This window comes from Rhinatrema bivittatum, chromosome 2, assembly GCF_901001135.1.
Source record: "Rhinatrema bivittatum chromosome 2, aRhiBiv1.1, whole genome shotgun sequence".
Taxonomy (NCBI): Eukaryota; Metazoa; Chordata; class Amphibia; order Gymnophiona; family Rhinatrematidae; genus Rhinatrema; species Rhinatrema bivittatum.
The window spans coordinates 209,482,114-209,503,007 of NC_042616.1; the positions used below are offsets into that span (position 1 = coordinate 209,482,114).

The 20,894-nt window shown below is 43.9% G+C and overlaps 1 protein-coding gene across 4 annotated transcripts in view; it reads right to left on the bottom strand.

The window, feature by feature from the left end:
- Positions 1-5,420: 5,420 nt before the first annotated feature.
- Positions 5,421-20,894, bottom strand: part of FAM126A (family with sequence similarity 126 member A) — a 118,787-nt gene continuing 103,313 nt past the window's right edge. For 2 of the 4 annotated variants that reach the window (XM_029589072.1, XM_029589071.1), the window contains one exon: positions 5,421-7,691. In XM_029589072.1, coding sequence (XP_029444932.1) covers positions 7,090-7,691 — 602 coding nt within the window. In that variant the 3' untranslated portion in view covers positions 5,421-7,089. Of the gene's footprint in view, positions 7,692-8,632; positions 8,914-20,894 lie in introns of all 4 variants that reach the window. The other 2 variants (XM_029589074.1, XM_029589073.1) reach the window with 2 other exon arrangements.

Here is a 20,894-nt window from a genome sequence, read left to right on the forward strand (position 1 = left end):
TGTATGTGGTCCACATACCAAATACAGCAGCCCTTTTCTGCTGAGAAATAGGATTGCAGAAGGCATGATGTTTCTTCCTTCTGGACAAAATACAACTTCCTATATTAATTCTCTTTACCCGAAAAATACTAGCGTCTGCTTTTCAAAACAAAACCAGGGACAGGCATTTGCACAGCTTGGTCATGGCTGTACATCCGTGCCCCGCAGGCTGTGCGACTAGAAGGCCAGATGAGGACTTCAGCAACTTAGGGTCTAACAGGACCAAGGCCTTCTTGGAAGAGATGGTCTTTCCTCTGGACAGATGCAATGTGATGACCCGCACTGCTGTGCTGCCAGGTCAGAGCAGCAGTAGTAAGTAGCCTGTCCCTCTTCCTCCATGCATTTTTTAAATAATCTTTTAAAGAGCTAACCCCCCCCCTCATCCCCCCCCAAAAAACCCAAAATAAACAAACAAGTGAGCAACTGCAAGGAAATGACCATGTGATGCAAGCCGGACTCCACAGGCAGTACATGGATAGACAGACAGCAACGTTCATGTGTATGCTTCAGCATGGGGAGGACATATTGCCAAATTCTTGTTCATAAGCAGCAGTGCTGATGGATACGATGCAGGACTAGGCACGAACTACAAATGTAAGAAATCTGTGTCTGGTGTGCTACGATGTGCCTCAAACAGAGTAAGAAAGAATCCTTCTGGGAATGGGGAGGAAAACAATTTGGTCTTGTCATGTGTGTACTCTGAAAACTATTAAACCCTCAGAGAACGGACAGCACAAAACATGAAGATCCTCCTTCACATTTGTACTAGTATTTGATTTTATTATGGGACTGAAAAATCACATCTGAAAGGCTGGATTTTCAAAAGGATTTATGCACACAAAACCCGTTTTATGCATGTAAATGGCATTTTAAAAATCAGCTGGGGGGCCTAAGTACCCCCAAAAATATGCAGAAAACATGATTTTATACATACTTTTGTAAAAGGCCACAAGAAGCATTAAAGAGGGCAAGGGAAAGTTACCTGCACATTTTAGATTTTCAAAAGTCTAAGCGTAAATCCACATACAGAGTTACATCTGCTTGGGAGCAAGTATAATATTGTGTGTGTTATGTCTGCATAGTGGGACATCCCACAAATTTTCAAAGCGGGCTTATGCATATTAAATTAGCTTTGAAAATTCAGGCTAAAGTCTGCAGGTGCTTTATACCTACACAGGCTGTTTGAAAATTACTCTGAAAAAAGCACAATGCAATCTCAGAAATAAAAAAAATAAAAGTATTCATTGATCTTATTTGACAGTTGTGTTTTTTTAAAGGGTTTGATTATGATCTATTAAAAGCAGTGAAAAAAATAAGGGTCATCTGCTTTCACAGCTGCTCTCTGCCTTTTTATATACATTTTTAAAACTCTTATCACCATAATGCTCGCTTCATCTCCCACTCACAGGCTTAATTATTTCGAGGGTCAAATTTTCTAGCCAATATGAAACTGTTCCAACAAACTGAAATGTTAAAAAATCAAGATCCAATTCAAGGTTAAAGCTAAATACTGCAATTTGCTTTATAATTTTCCAAAAATATTTTAGCAGTTTTATAATTTTTTTACACCATAACTGAAGCATTTTGATAGCCTCATACTTTAAACCCTGAGCAATCTACAAAAAAATGTATTTAAAAAAAAATAAATTAAAGCACCCGTGAGAACACCGATGTGAATACGAGTCGCTGTCCTGTTAACAATGTTTTCAGGTGTGCCCTATTTCTCCTCTTCCAAGAAGGGTGAGGGAAAGCATTGGTACAAAGGCCATGCGGATAGACAGTGACAGCACTGGTCCTTTAAATCTTAGCTGCATGATAAACAGAAATGTCAATTTCAAATTCAAAGCCTTAGACAGCAATTTTCAAACCAGTGTGTGGGCGCACAATAGCATGCACCCAGGGACACAGTCATTTTATAAAATGCATGCACGTTATAAAATATCCTAATCATGCACACATGTGCGCCCAATTTTAAGTGCGCACAAGGGCGCACACAAATGTTGCTTCTACCACGAAAATTGGGGAATTTTAAAAGGGGTGCGTGCCGAGACTATTCCCAGTTTTCCCAGTTCCCTCCCAGTTTAACAGCCTTCACTACCCCCAGTTTAACCAGACTTAAATCCGCATAGATCTGTCTATTTTTCTTTCTTTCTTTATTATTTTTAACTTACACATCATCCACAGCAGAAGTAATGTTATGTGGTAGGAAGCCTTGGCGCGCACCGAATCATGTAAGTATTTACATGCACATCTCAGGTTCACGCCCCAAAACGCCCATGCCTTGACTGATCTGAAAACTTTTGAGATGTGCGTGCTGCGGGAGACACGCGTGTATCTAGGCAGCTTTTAAAATCATCTTGGCATGTGCGAGCCTTACATTTGCGCATCCTCTAATTAATGCGTGCGCCCTGCTTTTAAAATTCATCTTCATATGGGCAATCTATCACTTGAAAATTTTAAGGCTTGCCCAAAACTATGCAATCCTCAGATTCCTGAAGATCAGGGAACTTAGCCTCAGCAAAATCAAAGACTCCAGTGAGACTCCACTGATTCATAATGAGGGAAGAACAGCTACGAGAACTGGTACTGGGGCACCTCCTATTGGAGAGAATGCTGGTTATGTCTGCGTTCTCTCAGCACGAGAACTTTCAACATTTTAGATCTGGTGTTGAGAGAGTTGCTTACCTGTAACAGGTGTTCTATGAGGACAGCAGGACGTTAGTCCTCACACATGGTGACATCAGCAGATGGAGCCCTGATGTGGAAAACATGTCAAAGTTTCTAGAACTTTGACTAGACACACTGAACATGCCCTACACCACGAGTCCAACAGGGTCCCTTCTCCAGTCTTGTAACATAAAATTATAATTAAAATAAAAAATAGGAGAAACCCAACTCCACAGGGTGGCGGGAAGATTTTGTGAGGACTAACATCCTGCTGTCCTCTGAGAACATCTGTTACAGGGAAGCAACTCTGCTTTCTCTGAGGACAAGTAGGATGGTAGTCCTCACACATGGGTGAATCCCTAGCTACAGGCTACTCCTCAACACAAAAGGGGACCAACAGACACCCAACCAGGTGCCAACAGGCACAACAAAACTGGCACAGTTGGTAACAGAGGGAGAGACAGCCTGAACCCAAACAGGCCCTAGGTGGGAGAGTTGGATTCTACAAACCAAAAAGGTTCCGAAGGACAAACTGGCTGAACCTACTGTCGTGTCAGCCATCCCTATCCAGAGAGTAATGAGATGTGAATGTGTGGAGAGAACTCCATATTGCAGCCTTGCAGATTTCTTTCACGGGAACTGCTCATAAGTGGGCCACCGACACTGCCATGGTTCTATCAGAATGAGCCTTAACATGACTCAAGATGCAGTCCTACCTGGGCTTAACAGAAGGAGATGTAATCTGCTAGTCAATTGGATAGTGTCTGTTTGGCAACGGCAATGGCAACACCCAATCTATTCCTATCAAAAGAAATAAAATGTTGGGTGGACTGTCTATGGGCTTCTGTCCACTCCAAATAGAAGGGCTAAGGCTTGCTTGTAGTCCAAACTGTGCAGTGCTCGTTTGGCCCTCTTGAGGGCGGATTTGACCATCACCGATTGGTGGCACAGCTGACGCTTATTGAATCCGTCAGTCAACGCTTATCGAATCTGGCAGCCTTCTGGATGAGGTAAACCCCTTCTGCCTTCTTATTAACAGGAGGCATTGTGAGCGGGGTGCTCCCATATCTTCAGCAGAAATTCCTTAAGGATCTCATGTACCGGGACCGCCACAATCTCCTTAGGCAGCTCCATGAACTGGAGGATCTCAAGCATTTTGTGCCTGGCATCCTTCTCTGTCAAAAGCTGAAAAGGGATGGCCTCCACCATCACCCTCAAAAACCTGTGAAGGTTGAGGGCTCAGACAGAGACTTCCTTTGCTCCTCTGAAGGGAGATCCTCAGATCTCTTGGAGGACTCTGAAGTGTCATCCCCCCAGGGGTCATAGGATTCCTCATCCTCACTGTGACAGGGGGTGGGGGTCCCTAGGTACTCAGCCTTCGTCCAGAGGTGCAGGCACCAGTAGAACTGGATGGGGGGTGGGGGTGCGGCAGGCCTCAGCATGTGCTGGCCTCAGTAGGGGGAGGCCTCTGTGCCCCGCCGGCACCGATGCTGTCCCGGGAACAGACGCCAGCTGGGTCGCTAACGCACTGATGATCATGTTGAGCTTCTCCAGAAGCAGTACAAGGATGCACGGCACTGGGTTCGATGCCATCGGTGCCACGGGACTGAAGCCCTGAAGCACCAGGTCTACCGCTAGCTGGACTCCGCGCGCCAGCTCCTCGAATGTTGCCGATGCCAACAGACTGGGAGGAAGGAGAGGTGGCCAGATCTTCTTCATCCCTCAAGGTGGATTGTTGCAGTCTTTCGAGGCAGTGTGGCAAAAGCCTGTGCATCTCCGTGCCCGGCCCCATGCACGACGGGGACTGGTGCCCATTTTTCTTCAGCTTCCCTCAATGTTCGGCTCAGTCCTTCCTTGCTGCCGAGGCCAATGATGAGGAACCAGATGTCCTCGGCCTAGAGATCGATGATGGTTGGTCTCCGGCGCCCCGTCCGCCAATGGCATTGAAAGAGCAGACGGTCCCACTGATGTTGATGACTCAGTGTCTATCGACGTGGCTCCTTGGTTCTCCTTGACCCGAAGAGCTGGTCCATCTTTTCAAGTCGAAGCAGACGTCCCTTCGGGGTCATCTGGGCGCATATGTGTCAACCCCAAATGTCATGCAATGCCCCCAGGCAGGACATATATCTCATGCGGTCTGTAATGGACATGGTCCTCGGGCACTGGGGGCATCGCCAAAAACCGAATGTGGCCAAGACGGACAAAACAAAAGGAGCACAAACTGAAAACAATGTCGACGGGGCATCAATTGCACCCGAATTGCTGAAAACCCTGACTAGGAGACACTATGGGAGGGTCACCAAGAGGGACCTGGCGAAGGAACAATAAGTAAAAATCCGCAAAAAAAGAGCTAAAGTTTTCCACAAGGCCAAAAAATAACCAAAGTGAACTTACTCACATCGCGAGGCTAACAGCTACACGGAAAACGAGAGACTGGAAAGGGACCCCGCGTGAACACATGGTATAGGGCATACTGGGCATGCTCAGTGTGTCTAGTCAAAGTTCTAGAAACTCTGACATAAGTTTTCCACATCAGGACTCCATCTGAAGTCACCCATTAATGAGGACTACCATCCTGCTTGTCCTCTGAGAATACATTGTAAAACACACACAGTGTAAATCTGTTAAATGCATAGCTTTGGTAAAGATAATAAAAGGATTTTACACCCTTTAGCTAGACATTTAAAATTGGCACACATATACACACACACACACAGGTGAAAATATTCTATAATTTTAGCCTATTTACCGAACTGGAGAAAGAAAAAACAAAAAAGGTACAAAACTGTAAAATTTATAACAATTATATTGGCATATTATATAAAACTTCCCTTTATGCTCTAACACACACTTGGAACTTTCTTTTGTGGCACATCTAGACCTCTCTTTAAAGTCATTTTTTGAGTCTTTCTTCCTCAAACATACACATGCTCCAACAAAGCTCCAGCTCCTGCAAGTGCCCATGTGTCTGCGTTAGTATAACATGGGGATTAAATCTAGCTCTGCCATTCTGGTACAATGCTAGTGGAGAGTTGTCAGGGGACAGCAGCAAGTGCTGCTTGTCCTGAGGTCTGCAGTGTGGTGGTGCAGACTTCTGTCACCTCATTCTTGTGAACAGAGAAAGACTATGCAGATGAGTAAAGCAGAGCACACCACAGGAAGCAGGGCCTGGAGCTGATAAATGACTGCGCTTTCCAGCCTGGTGGTCATCTGACAAAATAGAGGACAACTCAGCACTACAGAAAGATCAAAATGTGCTTCCCCTCCCATAACATTTTCCTTCACAAACCAAGAGAGAAGGAGAGATTGGAGTGGACTTCAGTACCACCTAACCTCTTTCCCAGCCCTACACAGTTTTACACAAATACTTCCAAGTGATATTTAGTGAGCCCTAAGTAAAATGTTGAGGTTTATGAGCCTTGCTGATAGTATCTCATCTAAATTTTAAGATGTTATTTTCCTACCAATGGCTTACTTTTTATTTAGATTTTTATTATATTCTGGGTTCACACCCTGAGTCCTGTTACCATGAATAGTCACTAGGGGGCCGATATTCAGTTGCAGAGTACCTAGTTAAGTTAGCTGGATAGAGCTATCCAGCTAACTTAACAGGGACATTCAGCAGTGCGATCATGCTACTGAATATCCCTGGTTATCTTAAAGTTAGCCAGATAAGAATATCCGGCCAACTTTAGGACAGCCCTATGACGCAACCACAGTTAGCTGCATAACTTATGTGGCTAACTCTGCTCCGCCTGGGAACACCTCTCGCCCGCTCCTGGAACACCCTCAACTTATCCATTTAAATTCTAGTCACATAGATCATTATGTGGTTAGAATTTAGCCGCATATGACTTTGAATATAGCCGGCTAGCCATTTAGATGGATAACGTTTCAGTTATCCATCTAAATGGCTTTTGAATATCGACCTCCAGAGGTCTGCCATTTCACATATGCTAGGTTGGCATGTTGTACACCAGGAAAAAGTATGGGAGCAGTGCCGTTCAGAAAAGGGTACAAATAATTCACTGCTCACCCTGACCAGACTGTTTTTGCCGATTAAGTAAGACTTTGACCCACCAGCATTTGCTTCCAAGAACAGGAAATGTGACCCCACCTCCATCCCAAGCAATACACTGGCTACAAGTAAGCACAAGAGAACACATTTTGCTCTAAAAGCTGAAGAAATCTCAAAATTACCACCCAACTGATGCCAGTAAGGAATTCAGCAGAAAATGTGCTTATCCGTTATTCAAAACTGTAATAACGCCATAGTCACCAACTCTACGGATATACCAGAGATGCATAGTACTTCAGGCGTATGGAAGCACAGCCCCTAGCAGTAACTTGAGTGCTACAACCCACAGATAACCTACGCTTTCACTATTCTGTCGATAACGTGATGCAGATACTAGGAGACCGCTGCTGGTTGGGCTGATGTTTGCCTGGACCTGGAAGCTCTGTCCTTTCCGAGATGTAGATCAGTTTTTCCTCCTGCAGACTACACGCTGAAAATCTATTGGCCTCTGTGCCAGTCCCACCACTTCCAGGAGCATCGATATTCATTGGGTTGCTGGAAACAGATGTACCACTCACCTGCTCAAAGGATTTACTAAATACAGCAGTAGCAGTCCGGGCCAGACTATGGCTGCCAGGCTTGGGCAGGGACTGGCTAGTGGTTAAAGTCAGTCTCTTCATAGAAACCAGTTCCAGGTTCTCACTCATGGCTCTCTGAGTTTGCTTCCGAGCAAGGTATTCTCGGCAAGATTCCCCAGTGAGATCTTTCTCTCTGCCCCCAGCTCTGCCGCCTCCAGCCCTGCGCTGGCTCCTTCCTACAGCCATCTTGTTGCAGCTGTTGCTGCTGCTGCTGCAGCTGTTGCTCGATAAGGCAGACTGACTTGTACTAGAGGCAGCCCCGGAACAAAACCCTTCATCCACCTCAGAAATTTCCATCAGCTCTTCTTGAAGTGTTAGATCGGTAACATCTAGGCAAAGACAAAAAGAAGATAGTCAGCATTCAGAAAATTGATTTTCACTATTACATATCAACAAGAGGAGTGAGAGTGAAGTAACAGACTGCAACCAAACAAAATATTCGCAAATAAGGATCAAAATGCTTACTAACTCTTCAGAGCTGTGAAAAGTAATATAGAAACAGCATAAGAAGCATGCCAGCCGAACCACATCTTGATTATATATACATTTCTGCTGTTATTCATGCAGTGGATTAGCAAATTAGAATATCAGACACCAATCTAAAAATATACAAGACATTCAACTGTCCAAGCCAAATTAATCAACTAGATGGTAATCAAGGTCCATCAGTTCTCTCCCCACATGCCAATTATGATTCTTGTAAGCTTCAGCAAACTCAACAGCGGCTTCCCTACCAGAGAATGGAAAGGTCACACTGCATGTGGAATGCTCAGAGCCAGCACTGCCCACCTCAGGTGCACCCCACCCCACCCCCTCTGAGAACAGAAAAGGGTTACCACCAGAAACAGAAACCCAAATTGAGGAACTGAGGGTGCAGGCTGGTTTTTTTCTTCTTAATTCATAGAAAAATGTTCACTTTTTAGAATCTATTATAAAAAAAAAAAAAAAAAAAAAAAGGTCTGACTCTACAATATTACAAAAATAAAATTGAAAACAAATGAACACCAAGCCATAAAAAAGTGGATTAGGTTTGGCTAATTCTTGCAGTATTTGCTTATTCTTTTAGCAAAGTTTAGTTATATATTCATTGCAAGCATGCCAAGAGTTTGATTCACGTTTCCAGAAAGGCATGCAGGTTATTTTTTCTTTGCTCTTGAGGGGGAGAGGAGGGAGAAGGATAAACAAACCTCATACACATAAAAAGGTATATAAGAGCTCTTCTCCAGAAGAGAAAAATCCATGCAGCAGTGACCCTTTCACCCTCGGGTACCTTTGGGTATAGCTAGTACTGCACTCTTCCAGGCGAGCCTAATCCGTCCTCCAGCATTTTCCTTACAGATTTTTGCCTTCTGATCTCTGCCACGCCTTTGCCCTCAGTTCTGGGATCTGCAGCTGTGTCCTGCATTCCCTGCATGTGTTGTGCCTCACTGTCTGCGAGTGCTCTGCCTCTCTCCCCATTCCCGCTTCTCTCGCCAGTCACGCCTGTGACACTAATCTCGGGTATGACCAGGGTACCCAGCTCAGACGTTTCATTAGAGGCGTCAGGTTGTTCTAGAATGGAAGACAGGACAAAAAAAAAAAGGAAAAAAAACAAAACAGAAAAACATAACGAAATAAAAAAAGATGACTGAAACTGAAAAGCAGTGTAAACAAAAGAAACAAACTAAAGCAACTGTGCCAACATGAAAAAATAAAAACAGAAAAAGAAAATTGCAATGAAATGTGTAAGGCTAACACAGGGTTTTCACATCCAATTGACAATAAATGTTAAAAGTAAAGTGAAAACAGCAGCAGTATTAATAAGAATGGCAGCGTATCACTACAATGAATGTACACAGCATGTCCCCGACACTAACTAGAACCACTGTTCCCAACTGCAGTCCATAATATTCACCCTCTTCCCCCTCCAAAAAAAAAAGACAAAAATTAAAAAAAAAACAAAACCAAAAACAAGATAGATCTAGTTTTATGGTAACCAAAAGTGTGCACATTAGTCTGGGTCTTGGACAAATTGCAAGCAAATCTCTCTCATATACAGATTTGTCGAGGATAGCTTGATGTAAAGCATTGAACTCATGTTCTTTTCTACACAGGAAGCTAGAAACCTGACTCAAGACAGCTGTGAGTGGTGGGGGGAGGCAGGGGCAGCTCAGCTGCTTAAACCTTCCACATACTCCAATATGCAGAAGGCATTATACCTTCACAGGACAAACAGGCAAATTATATTTACATTTCTATGCTTGCAAATCTCATGCTAGCAGATACCAAGCTCCTGAAACAATGCTGGCAGCAGCCCATTGGCCACTCAAAATGGCACCTTCTGTCAGCCTAGGAATAACTAGTGAGTATTCTCCCACTGCATCCGATCCTACACCTGGATCTATAAGAGACCTAGAAAAGGAAAGTAAGTTTAGGCGGTTTTATGTGCTGTTCAGAGGGGTCTCTGGAACCCGTCTTATAAGCAGCATGGACTACACGAGGAGACAAGCAATTTCACCACAGCCAGAAGCACTCTTGTATAATCTGGAAATGTTTGTTAAAGGTCTTCTCTTCTTGAAAACCTTTGCTTAATGCCCTTGTGGTGCTTAAAATACCAGCAAACTAGGCAGCTGACAGAGGGTCGGCTGGCACACAAAGTAAAATCGTGAATACCACAAACTTCCCATAGCACGAGACTGATCCTATTTTCCATTAATGAAACAATCCTGGTAAAGAGCAACTCCTGTGAGGGTGCAACTTTTCCCCACACATGGAGAGGCAATTTCTTTTTCCTGGATGAGAGTACGCAGCATCAGCTGTTAAATGCTATTACACAGCTTTCTTTATAAATAAAGAAACAAATTACCTCATGAAGATTAAAAAGGCTGAAAAAATGCAAGTTAAGTTGAAATGCTTGCTGAAGGTGTGAAGCACTAAAATACAGCACTATGCACTCTCAAAAGAACATCGTATATTTTTTTCTTTATTTTTTATTATGTTTTATTGAAAAATACATGATATTTAGTTACTCAGATAGTTACAGATACATGATATTTAGTTATTCAGATAGTTACTATGCTAAAAAAATACATGGTATGCAATACAACCCTAAGGCCCTTTTCACCATGGTGGCGGACCTCACTTCTCCTGCCCCCACGCAAATATCAGCCAATCCCTCTAAAAACCGCTCCAATGAATTAGCTCAATTTTTCAAAAACAAGGTCTCCTCCATCACTGCACAATTCTCACATAATAACGTCAATATTTATCTGCCCACCATCAACTCTCCAGTCTCCCTCTCGTCTTTTGACTCTTCATCCTCTCTCGAAGTACAAAACATCCTTAAAAAATTAAAACCATCATCTCATCCTTCCGAAACTATCCCCACTAAACTCCTGCTAGCTATCCCCGAGGTGATTGCCAAACCCCTCTCAAATATCCTTAACTGTTCCCTAGAGCATGGCACAGTCCCCAATGTTCTTAAACAAGCAGTAGTGAAACCACTACTCAAAAAACCTAATCTTGACCCCGACACTTTATCTAATTACAGACCTGTCTCTAACTTACCCCTCCTAGCTAAAGTTCTTGAAAAAATTGTCAACTCACGGCTCTCAGATCACCTGGAGCAAAACAAGATTCTCCCATCCACACAACACGGTTTCAGAAAGCAACTAAGTACTGAAACCCTGCTACTCTCTCTACATGATACCCTCATCAGAGGTACAGACTCAGGTTCTTCTTATCTGATTGCCATGCTTGACATCTCAGCGGCATTCGACACAGTCAATCATGATGTCCTCCTTAACATCCTCAGGAGCATCGGGATCACTGGCAATGCCCTTTCCTGGATACGATCGTATCTCCAGGATCGCCTTTTCACAGTATTAGTTGATAACAATGAATCTGACCCCATCAGTCTTCCCCAAGGTGTGCCCCAAGGTTCTTCACTCTCCTCCACCCTCTTTAATATATACATGCTCCCCCTTACCACCCTCCTCACTAACCTCCACATCAAGCATTTTATTTATGCGGACGATGTGCAACTTATTTTCCCATTCTCTGACTCTCTCCTTACTGCCCTTCGCAACTGGGAATCCTGTCTCTCAGCCATCAACAAATTACTAAATGACATGCAACTAGCGCTAAACCCCAGCAAGACTGAACTTTTAATTATATCTAACAGGCCACCGCTCCCAGACATCCCACCTGCATACTCTTCCACAACTTTCCCATCACACGTTCGCAACCTTGGTGTTTTCATTGATAACCATCTTACATTCAAACCTTTCATTAAATCTATCATTAAGGAATGCTTCTTTAAGCTCCAAACCATAAAAAAACTCAAACCACTGCTACACTTTTCTGATTTCCGCACTGTACTACAGTCTATCATTTTATCTAAGGTAGACTATTGTAATGCACTTTTTCTAGGCATCCCCGCTACCCATATCAAACCCCTACAACTACTACAAAACGCTGCCGCCAGGATACTATCAAACACGAAAAAAAGAGATCACATCACCCCCACACTCATCGAACTTCATTGGCTCCCTATACACTCTCGAATTCTCTATAAAGCCTGTTCCATCATCCACAAAAGTCTGTTGAACTCTAACCTGAATTGGATTAACCCCCCACTCCTCCCCCGCACCTCGAACAGACCCACACGTACTGCCCTCCAAGGAACCCTACGTGCACAACCTATCAAATCTTTCAAATTATCGTCCACTATAAACAGAGCTTTCTCCCTAGCCGGCCCCTCTATATGGAACTCCCTGCCTCCTGATATACGCCTGGAATCATACACACCCACTTTCAAAAAAAAACTGAAAACATGGCTCTTCCAGCAAGCTTACCACACATCACCTCCCATTACATAAATCCTTACTGATTAAATAAGTGATTCTCCTAGAATCTGATACGCGACTTATGATTTATTTCTCGGATTACGTTGTATGCCTATCGATTTTGTACTTTGACTCGGCTATTTATGTACTTATCTTTTGTATATAGTTTTGGTGATATGTATATAGTGATTTTGCTGTTCTCAATTTTATGTAAGGGCCCTGCCCAAAAGTTAACCTGTTTGCAATGTTATATGTAAGGGTTCTGCCCAATGGTTCCTGTTTAACTGTAAACAGATACGATGTGTGAACGGTTATCGGTATAAAAAAGACATTAAATAAATAAATAAATATAATTCAAAGGAAATTCACTCATAAGTCCAGGAAAAACAAAACAAGTTGTTAAGTTACACATCTTAACGAAGGAATAAGTCCACATCATGGGAGCAGTAACTATAACCTCTTGATACTATTCCAACTAAAAAGAAGAAAAAATAAATCAAGACGATTTAACCAAAATAAAGGTTTCTAGGTGACCTGAGTCAAGAAAAACATTCATTTCCCTGAAATTCTACCAAACATTTGCAGGGACATTTAAAGAAAAAGGTACCCCCCGATTAGAAACTGCTTCCTCTTCACTTGTGTTTCCCTTGATACATCAGGAAAAATTTGTACAACATGCCCACAAAAAGGTACATTCCGGTAATTGAAGAATTGCTGAAGAAACAACTCTTTTTCTAAAAGAGAAGCAAAAGAAACCACAAAAGGTGACCTAGTGGGGATATTAACATTTGAAGTTTGAAGGAAAAGAGATACATCGGAACTATCGATCGAAGCCAAAACATCCACGGCTCCTTCAGTAGAACCCGTCACTCTCTTCTTCTCTGGCATATAATAGAAGTTGGATAAAGAAAAAGATTTTTCAGATGAAAACTGCAAAACTTCAGTAGTATACTTTTTGAACAACTCAATACCTGAAAGCAAAAGAGTTTTAGCAAAATTGAACAGACGTAGATTTTTAGATCTAAGTTTGTTTTCCAACATTTCACATTTATAATGAAGGCTCAAGTTATTCTTAATACCTGAAACTACTGACGCTTGAATATTGGTAATCACACCAGCCTGCATATCTAATATATTTTCAATTGTTCCCAACCTTTTGTCTACCTCGGTTAATTTAGAGGAGACAGCAGATGAAAACTGGCACAATTGAGAAACAGAAAGAGACTTCTCAATATGAACAACAACCTTCCAAACATCTTTTAAAGAAATATCAGATGATTCAAAATCCTTAGAGGAAGTGTTTCCTTTCTGAACTGCTGTACACAGGCTTTGGAATAGCACATCACACTGAAGTTGCAGCAGGTGTTTCAAGTATAGAGTTTCTTAAAGATATATGGACCTCGTTTACAGGGGGTTCCAAAATATCAGGATCTAGAACATAAGAACATAAGAAATTGCCATGCTGGGTCAGACCAAGGGTGCAGCAAGCCCAGCATCCTGTTTCCAACAGAGGACAAACCAGGCCACAAGAACCTGGCAATTACCCAAACACTAAGAAGATCCCATGCTACTGATGCAATTAATAGCTGTGGCGCTATTCCCTAAGTAAACTTGATTAATAGCCGTTAATGGACTTCTCCTCCAACAAAGTTGGAATTGTCCTCAAGAGATTCCTTCTTGGCCAACATGCCCAAGGTTGCTGGGGGAGGAGATCTTACCTCTGGGCTTCAAGGATACATTTCCCAGATCAGCATTCAAAGGATCTTGAAAAGCTGGTCTAGAAGAAAACACACATTGATCCATAGGTCCTTTAATGGATATAGAGCTGGTAGATGAAAAAAAAAAACTTTGCCTTTTCGTTTCTTCCCTATCTCCATCTAAAAAGAAAGGAGAGAAGGAAAAAAAAGAAAGAAAGAAGGGGCGCACCGCAGCTCGCCGCGATTTAAAGGCCCTAGTCAGTCCGATGCCAGGACCCCAAGTGGCCAGAAGGTGCCTGCGATGAAACTCCCGGGCAGGACCAAGGATGGGTAGGAACGGCTCTGTCCTTCCTCGCAGCTCACTGCGATTTAAAGGCCCCAGTCACTCCGATACCAGGACCCCGAATGGCCAGATGGTGCCTGCGGCGAATCTCCCAGTCTGGACCAAGGACGGGTAGGAACGGCTCTGTCCTTCCTCGCAGCTCGCCGTGATTTAAAGGGCCCCAGTCACTCCGATACCAGGACCCCGAATGGCCAGATGGTGCCTGCGGCGAATCTCCCAGTCTGGACCAAGGATGGGCAGGAACGGCTCTGTCCTTCCTCGCAGCTCGCCGCGATTTAAAGGGCCCCAGTCACTCCGATACCAGGACCCCGAATGGCCAGATGGTGCCTGCGGCGAATCTCCCAGTCTGGACCAAGGATGGGCAGGAACGGCTCTGTCCTTCCTCGCAGCTCGCCGCGATTTAAAGGGCCCCAGTCACTCCGATACCAGGACCCCGAATGGCCAGATGGTGCCTGCGGCGAATCTCCCAGTCTGGACCAAGGATGGGCAGGAATGGCTCCCAGAAAAGACATTTTCAATTAAAAGCTGTTTTCTGGTCTGGCCCATCGGTGCAGAGCAATTCTGCACAAAGCGATGTGGAGGGCTGCCAAGATTTCCAGACTAGACCTTCCAAACCACTGGTGAGCTGGGGATGTTGTGAGGGCAGTGTTTACTGCTCCTGGGGTGGACGGTGTTATGGAGTCATAGTCATCGTTAAGAGCAACACCTACTGGCCAGATTAACAGCCCATAATATAAGGTTCCAAAAGGAGCCCTGATACATAGCTCTCAGCCTCAGGACCATTGCTCAAGGACAGGGGCGGGAGTGTCTATCAAAATAGGAGGAAAATCCTTGCATAGCTGTTAATGAAGGCTCATACTGTGTATGTTTATTTAACCCGCTGAGATCTGTGGATTGGCGGGCTATAAATTTTTATAAATGAATGAATAAATAAATTAAAAAATAAATAAATTGAGCACTGGTTCTGATTGAGCAAGAAGAAAAAGGGAACAGGAGGAACTACTGGGTCTTAAAAAGGAAAAGAAAGAGCTATTTTCCTTGCAATTTGGAGCTTGTTGCACCATGAGAATGTCTACTTGTTCAAAAATGGTGCTCCAAGCACCTGCAGAACTCAAGAGGGAGTCCTGTGCTATGACAGCAGCTCTTGGATAGACTGTGCAGGGAAGTAGAGGGCAACAAAGTGTATAGCTCCAAAACATGGAGATAACATTTTAAGACTGTAATAATATAGTGCTATACTGAAGCATTATACATATTTGGGAATCGCTGCAAACTCACCCCCTTACAGTTATATTGAAATGTCTCCTTAAAACATCTATTTTATATCACTGGTGTACAGCAAATAACAAAGACCCCAGGCACTACTGATTCTTGTCTGAATGGCTGAGAGGTTATCAGATGGGAAAGAGATGATTTATATAGACAGCACAATACTTTACATAAACACTGCAAACTCTCACTATGGATATAAAAGATATGCTTTTCACTGTATCAGCGAGATTGAAGATAGTATAAAAAAAATTTAAAGCCTCTAAATCTGCTGAAAATAGAGGTCAATATTTAAACTGGTTTATCCAGGTAACTTTCGAGTTGCCCAGACAAACCCCGAGGTTTAAATATCCCACCCCTCTAACCAGCTAAATTCTAGCTGTAAATTTTTACCGTGTAAACTTAACTGAATAAACTGTGAGTGTTCTAATACAGGGTGAAATTAACCAGAACAAGACAAATTTGCCTACCTGTAAACAAGTTTCTCTATAGCAACAGGATTAATTATCCATTATGCGTGGGCGAAGTCAGCAGACAGTACTGTACTGACATGGACCCAGCTCTCATAGCTCAGCAGAGCTTCGTACTGAAGTGACTGCTACAAGAAACATTTTCCAGGTGAGAAAATTCAAGTCCGCCAACTTGAGAAGTTCGAAACAAGATTTCATAAGTTTAGCTAGGACTACACTGAGATCCTAAGACACTGGGGATTTATTGAATGGAGGTCTGGAATGTTACAGTCCTTTCGTGAACTTGGATACTAAAGAATGGAGGTGACGGTTAGATAAACTTTCACTGAGGCCTGTGGATGAGAGGAAGAATAGAAACTGAACCAAGTACCTTGGACCACAGAAGAAGGGATCTAGAAAACTGGCCCTACATCAAGTCAAGAACCTCTTCCACTTAAAATGATAGGATCTCTGGCCAAAGACTTTCTAGCCAAAATCAGTATATCCTCCACCTTCTTCGGAAGACATACAGAAAAAGACTACTGTGTACCCAAAATCCATGCCATGAGTGCAAACAATAAAAGATTTGGCTAGTAGAATCTTTCATCCTCCTGAATGATGAGTGTCAGATATCCCCAATGGAACCAGAAACTGAATTGACAGATGGACAAAATATGGATGTAACTCTTGTTTAGGCCTTGATGAGAAAATTGGTGGGTTTACACTGAGTAGACTGACATTCCAGCTTTGCAGAAACATGTCAGGTGCTGATCTGGAGCTGCTTGGATGCATGCAGCAGAACTTTCAGGTTGACTTCCAAGGTGACCAGCTCGATAACAGACTTTCCCCAGCAACTAAACAAATCATATGCTATTTTCTGGCTCAAGGTCCATGCATGCAGATGGATTCCCGGAAGTTAGGTTGCTTGGTTCCCGGAAGGTAGGCATGGTGATGGCATTTGGCAAACAGCATAAGAACCTGTACCTCCCTGATTGATTATATTAACACGACAACTTGACTGTCATCTGAATTAAAATCTCTTTCCTGAGAAGGGATGACAAAGCCCAGGAGCAGTGTCAATAGCTCGCAGATGACTCTACTGGGGACCACAATCTTTGGGCCCACATTGTACTAGTGTATCCTCCTCCTCTTGGTGGAGGCATCAGTAGAAAGACACTTGATGTGGTGGGATGCATAGGGCGAGACCCACCTGTTGAATATTTGGCTTCCTCCACCACTGAAGGAATGCTCCCATCCCAGAGATCACAAATATTTGATGGGATAATGGTTGATAGAGCTGATTTCATTGGTTTCAAAGTCCTCACTGCCATGTGGTCGAAAAGGACCAGGACTGATCTTGTTGACACTCAGTCCTGCTAAGTAAGGGCCTTACTAGGCTCATCAGCTACATGGCCCTTTCAACAGGAAGAAAATGCCTTTTCCTGAAACGGGTCTATCCAAGCTCCTATGAACTGAATTATTTGAGTTGGAACAAGGTTTGACTTGGCAAAATTGACCAGAAAGCAGAGACTGGAGAAGCCAAACAGACTTCTCGAGGAACTCCATATCTCCTTATGGAGATGGACCTGTCACCAATCAATCGTCCAGGTACTGGAATACACAGACTTTCTGCTGTTCAAGTTGTGCCACCACTATCGTGAAGCTTTTTGTGAACATCTTCATGGCCACTGAGAGGCCAAAGGGAAGCACCCTATATCAGTAGTGCATATCCTTCACCATGAACCTGAGGAATTTCCAATGGACAGGGTGAATGGGAATGTGTACATAAGTATATTTCAGATCCAGAGCACACATTTAATCCCTCGGTTGAATGAATGAGAAACTACTACTTACCTGATAAGCAAGTTTGCTTACCATAAACAGTGTTTCCGTAGATAGCAGGATGAATTAGCCATGCTGTCTGGGAGCGTTCGCAACCTCGAAGTAGGCGGAGTTTCCTCAGTGAGTCACAGAGCTTTGACTCTGTGCGACTGCGCGGTCATCTTCCCATGCGTTTTCCCTCTTCTCCTCAGTTTCTTTGTAGCCAAGCGAGATGTAATAACTAAGTGACCTTTGTGGGACTGTCTAGGGAGAAGGGAGGGATCGCGTGGCTAATTCATCCTGCTATCTACGGAAACACCATTTACGGTGAGCAAACTTGCTTTTTCCCGTCGATAGCAGGGTTGAATTAGCCATGCTCTCTGGGAGTCCCAAGCTCCCAGGTTGTGTCCATTTGGTATGTCTTTGAAGGTCAGGACAGCAACCCATATGGTAGTAGACAGTCTCATCGGTTTTGAAGAGTCGACAAGACTGCTGTGCCCAGCGCTGCATCAGAAGTCGCTTGCTGTTGTAGACAATTGTGTGACGAGAAGATATGGATGGACGACCAAGTTGCCGCTTTGCAGATACCCAGTAATGGAACTTTGTTCAAGTGGGCAAGTGATGCTGCAGTGGTGCGTACTTGGTGCGCCTGAGGCTTCTTGTGAAGTTTGATTGATTGTTGTAACAAAACAGAATGCATTGTGTTAACCATCTGGCAATGGTTCTCTTAGAGACGGGTTGACCAGGATTATTTGGATTAAAGGAAAGGAAGAGGTGAGAAGGTCCTATGGGAGATTGAGTCATTTGTTTATAGTAAGCCAGAGCTCATTTACAGTCCAGCAAGTTGAGAAGTTTTTCACAATCATTGTTATGAGGCTTTGGCATGAAAATAGGCAGAGTGATGGTTTGATTAAGATGAAAATCAGAGACCACCTTGGGAAGGAAGGTGGGATGAGGACGAACGGTAACTTTGTCGTGGTAGAATTCTAAATAAGGAGAGTAGTGAACTAAGGCTTGTAACTCACTTACTCTCCTAGCTGATGTGATAGCCACCAGGAATACTGTTTTCCATGTCAGGTATTTAATGTGACTTGTGTCTAAGGGTTCAAAGGGGGGCAGCATTAGCTGCTGCAAGACAATATTCAGGTCCCATGGTACAGGTGGCTTTGTCACCGGTGGTCTGAGGCGAAGCATGCCCTTCATGAATCTGGAGATCAAAGGATGGTTAGAGATGGGCAGGCCATTATGAGAGAGATGAAAAGCTGCAATAGTGCTGATATGTACTCAAACTGACGTAGTGGCCAAACCCGCTTGGTAAAGCATATGAAGATACTTCAGTAGTTGTATGGCGGTGGAGGAGAACGGATCTAGGTTCCGTGGCTTACACCACGTCTGGTAACGATGCCATTTGCCCACATAGCTACATCTGGTTGAAGGCTTCCTGGATGCGATAAGGATGTCTTCTACCTGCAAAGATAGGCCCAGGTGGTTTAATATTTGCCTTTCAATTTCCACGCTGTGAGATGAAGGGATTGATGCACTGGATGGAGGAGGGAGCCTCCTTCCTGTGTTAACAGTCATGGATGGTTATCCAGTGGAATTGGTGGGCGTATGGAAAGTCGCATGAGATACGCATACCATGGTTGTCTCGGCCATGCTGGTGCTATGAGGATCATGTCCACTATGTCTTGAATACATTTCTGAATTGTCCTTGATATCAGCGGAATGGGAGGGTAGGCATACAGTAAGCCCGTCGTCCATGGGATGAGGAAGGCATCCGGGGCGAATCGAAGTTTGCTGGGGTAGATGAAGCAAAAGATCCATGTCTGATGGTTGATTTCCGTGGCAAAGAGGTCAACTGTTGGGAAGCCCCACTGTTGGAAGATGGTGAGGGCCACATCTCGATTTAAAGTCCATTCGTGTGGGTGAAAAACCCTGCTTAGGCGGTCCGCCGTTACGTTGTCCAGACCCGGAAGGTAAGTGGCCTGGAGGGATACCTGGGCTGTATTTGCCCATTGGAGTATTCAAATTGCTTCTTGACACAGTGTTCATGAACCAGACCCTCCTTCCTTGTTTATGTAGAACATGGCGACTTGGTTGTCTGTGTACACCAAGAGACGTTTTCCTTGAACTTGAGAAGAGAAGGTCTGAAGCGCTCTCCAGATTGCACGTAACTCTAGGAGATTGATTTGGTACATGGATTCTTGTGGAGACCAAAGTCCCTGAGTTTTGAGGTAGTCGAGGTGGCCTCCCCAACCTTTCCTGGAGGCGTCAGTTATGAGCGTTAGCTGATGAGGGGGCAACCTGAAGGGAGCTCCTGAGGATAGGTTGCTGGGAGAGAGTCACCATTGAATGTCTGCTTTCATTGGTTTGGTGAGTTGCTCTGGAGTTGAGGGGCTGCAGGAACTGTGACCATTGACATTTGAGCCCCCATTGCAAGGGGCGCGCATGTGCAGTTTCGTGTGGGGAACTACATGGATGGCTGCTGCCATGTGGCCCAAAAGCTGAAGAACTTGGCGTGCCGATGCTTGATTTTGACTGTATAGATTGTGCGCTAGGCCTGAAAGCATCTGCATCCTGTCCTGAGGAAAGAAGGCTCTCTCTTCTACGGTATTGATGAGAGCTCCTATGAATTGCAGAGTTTTCATAGGTTGTAGGTGTGATTTCTCGTAATTGATGAGAAACCCCAGTGTCTGGAGACAGTTGATCGTGCGTACCATGTGTGCTTGTAGTGTATTTGGATCTGATGCTACCAGCAACCAAACATCTAGATAAGGGAATATTTGGATTGATAGTTGTCTGAGATGAGCCACCACCACTGCTAAACATTTTGTGAATACTTTTGGGGCCGAGAACAGGCCAAACGGCAGAACTTTGTATTGGTAGTGCATGTTCTGAACTTGAAAACAAAGGTAGCACCACAAAGATGGGTGCATGGGTATATGGGAGTAAGCATCCTTCAGGTCGATAGAGTATAACCAATCGTTGGGCTGTAACAGCAATAAGATGTTCTTGAGAGAGGTCATCTTGAACGTCTCTTTCTGGATATGTTTGTTGAGGTTTCGTAAATCCAGAATGGGGCGGAGACCCCCCCAACTTCTTTGGGATGAAAAAGTATTGGGAATAG